We start from the raw sequence: 1,775 nt of genomic DNA, 5'->3' as shown, positions 1-1,775 counted from the left end.
CCTCCGCACGCCCCGCAGCTACCTGAGCCGGTCGTTGAGGAGGCTGTGAGCCCGCAGGGCCTCGGCGAAGCTGAGCGGGAAGAAGCCGTCCTCGGCCAGCACATCCCCCAGCAGGTGCAGCGCGGCCAGGCTCAGGTTCCCTTCCCCCACGAGGTAGTCCTGGGCCGGAGGGGGAGGGCAGCCTTGGGCCGGGTGCCAGCCCTCCCCCGGCCCTTCCCGGGCCTCCTGGCCTCCCCCCCTAAGACTCGCTTTGAAGGCCTTGAGGCTGGCTGCCTCTTAACGTCCAGGGAGGAGGCCTGTGCCCAGGAGCAGTCACATGTCTGAGGGAGGATCCGAATTCGGGTCCGGGGACACAGGCCTCCTCTCTCTGGGCCTGGGGTCTGGCCAGGCCCCGGGGCTGCTGCCTGCAGGTGGGGCCTGTGGCGCATCAGGGAAGGACTCATCCAGGAGATGGGGAGCGGGGCCGGGCGCTCCAGGCAGCTCCCCCTTCTCCCTGGCCCCCCAACTCCTCTCCAGACCCAGTTAGCGCAGACTGAGGGGCTCCCCAGGAGGCCGGGCCTCTGCGCCCGCTTACCTGCAGCGAGTAGCTTTCAAACTTCTTGATCATCCGCGAGCAGCCCAGGTGCTTGAGGTCGGAGAGGGCCTGCGAGTGCAGAGAGGAGACTCGAACCCGTGTCCCAGACCCAGGACTGCAGGGCTGCCCTGCCTCTCCAGCATCCCGGAGCCCAGCCCCTGACCCTGGCCCGAGCTGGAAGGGACCCCCTTTTCCCAGCACCCTCCCCCAAACACGTGGGGGCAGCCGGGCTCCGGGTGGGACTACTCGGAGCCGCGGGGACCGGATTCAGGGTTTGGTTTAGCCGCTGACCGAGTCTGGCCGGGCCCTGCCTCCGGCTTACTTTGGGCCTACCTTGTCCAGGCCCATCTGGTAAATGGCCTCCGGGGCCCGGCCTCGCTCAGAGGGCCGCAGCCGGTAGCCCAGCTTCTCGGGCGCCGCCTCCACCACGAAGTTGCGCAGCTTCACCCCGTTGGCCTCGGTCCACGCATTCATGTCGAACTGAAGGAAGGGGGCCAGGTGGAGGCCGAGGTGGGTGCAAAGCCTCCGGAGGATCCTGGGGGGACACGAGCCCTGCGGTCAGCCGCCAGCGAGGCCAGAGCGGCGGAGGCCGGGCCGGGGCCGGGCCGCACGTACCGGTGGCTCGAGGGGATCCTCATGGCCCCCAGCTCGCCCGTCCAGCCCGTCTTCTCATCCCTGTGAGTCAGGATCCGGCCTCCCACTCTGTCGCTGGCCTCCAGCACGGTTACCTGGGAGGGGACACGGGCCTCGGTCAGCCACAGGAAAGGGATCTCCCCGAACCCGGAGCCCCGGCCTGGCCTCCCCGTTGGGTCTCGGGGAAGAGGAAAGGCCCGGAAGGGCCTCCAGTCTGAAGAAGTGAGAGTCGCTCTGCAGCTCTTGGCATTTGGGTTTGAGGTGGGACTTCCCGCCCCGGGAAATGCCCCCGGAGGGCCCGGCCTGCCTCACCTTGTGTCCGGCGTCCTCCAGCATCTTGGCCGCCACCAGTCCGGCTATGCCGGCCCCCACCACCGCCACCCGCTGGGGCCGCGCGGTGCGGTTGAGGCCTCGGACCACCATGTCCAGGAGCTCCTCGTAGTCTGGGTCCAGGAAGCATTTGAGGAAGGGGTCCCCCCCGGCGTCGGCCTCGCCGGCTCTGGCAGCGCCCAGGAGGAGGAACGGGGCTGGGAAGGAGAGAGCCGGGCAGGGAGTTGGGGCTGTGCCG

The 1,775-nt window shown here is 69.5% G+C and overlaps 1 protein-coding gene across 1 annotated transcript; it reads right to left on the bottom strand.

Moving 5' to 3' along the window:
• Nucleotides 1-18: 18 nt before the first annotated feature.
• Nucleotides 19-1,771, bottom strand: LOC123254288 (L-amino-acid oxidase-like; the record flags this gene model as incomplete). Its single annotated transcript, XM_044683333.1, has 5 exons — nucleotides 19-159; nucleotides 575-643; nucleotides 908-1,109; nucleotides 1,190-1,302; nucleotides 1,520-1,771. Coding segments are annotated over 5 exons (777 nt in total), but the record flags the coding sequence as incomplete, so codon positions are not given.
• Nucleotides 1,772-1,775: the final 4 nt, after the last annotated feature.

The sequence above is a fragment of the Gracilinanus agilis genome, unplaced genomic scaffold (assembly GCF_016433145.1).
Source record: "Gracilinanus agilis isolate LMUSP501 unplaced genomic scaffold, AgileGrace unplaced_scaffold19175, whole genome shotgun sequence".
Taxonomy (NCBI): domain Eukaryota; kingdom Metazoa; phylum Chordata; class Mammalia; order Didelphimorphia; family Didelphidae; genus Gracilinanus; species Gracilinanus agilis.
Note: the sequence above shows the minus strand (reverse complement) of the source record. Positions and strands in the feature narration are given on the sequence as shown.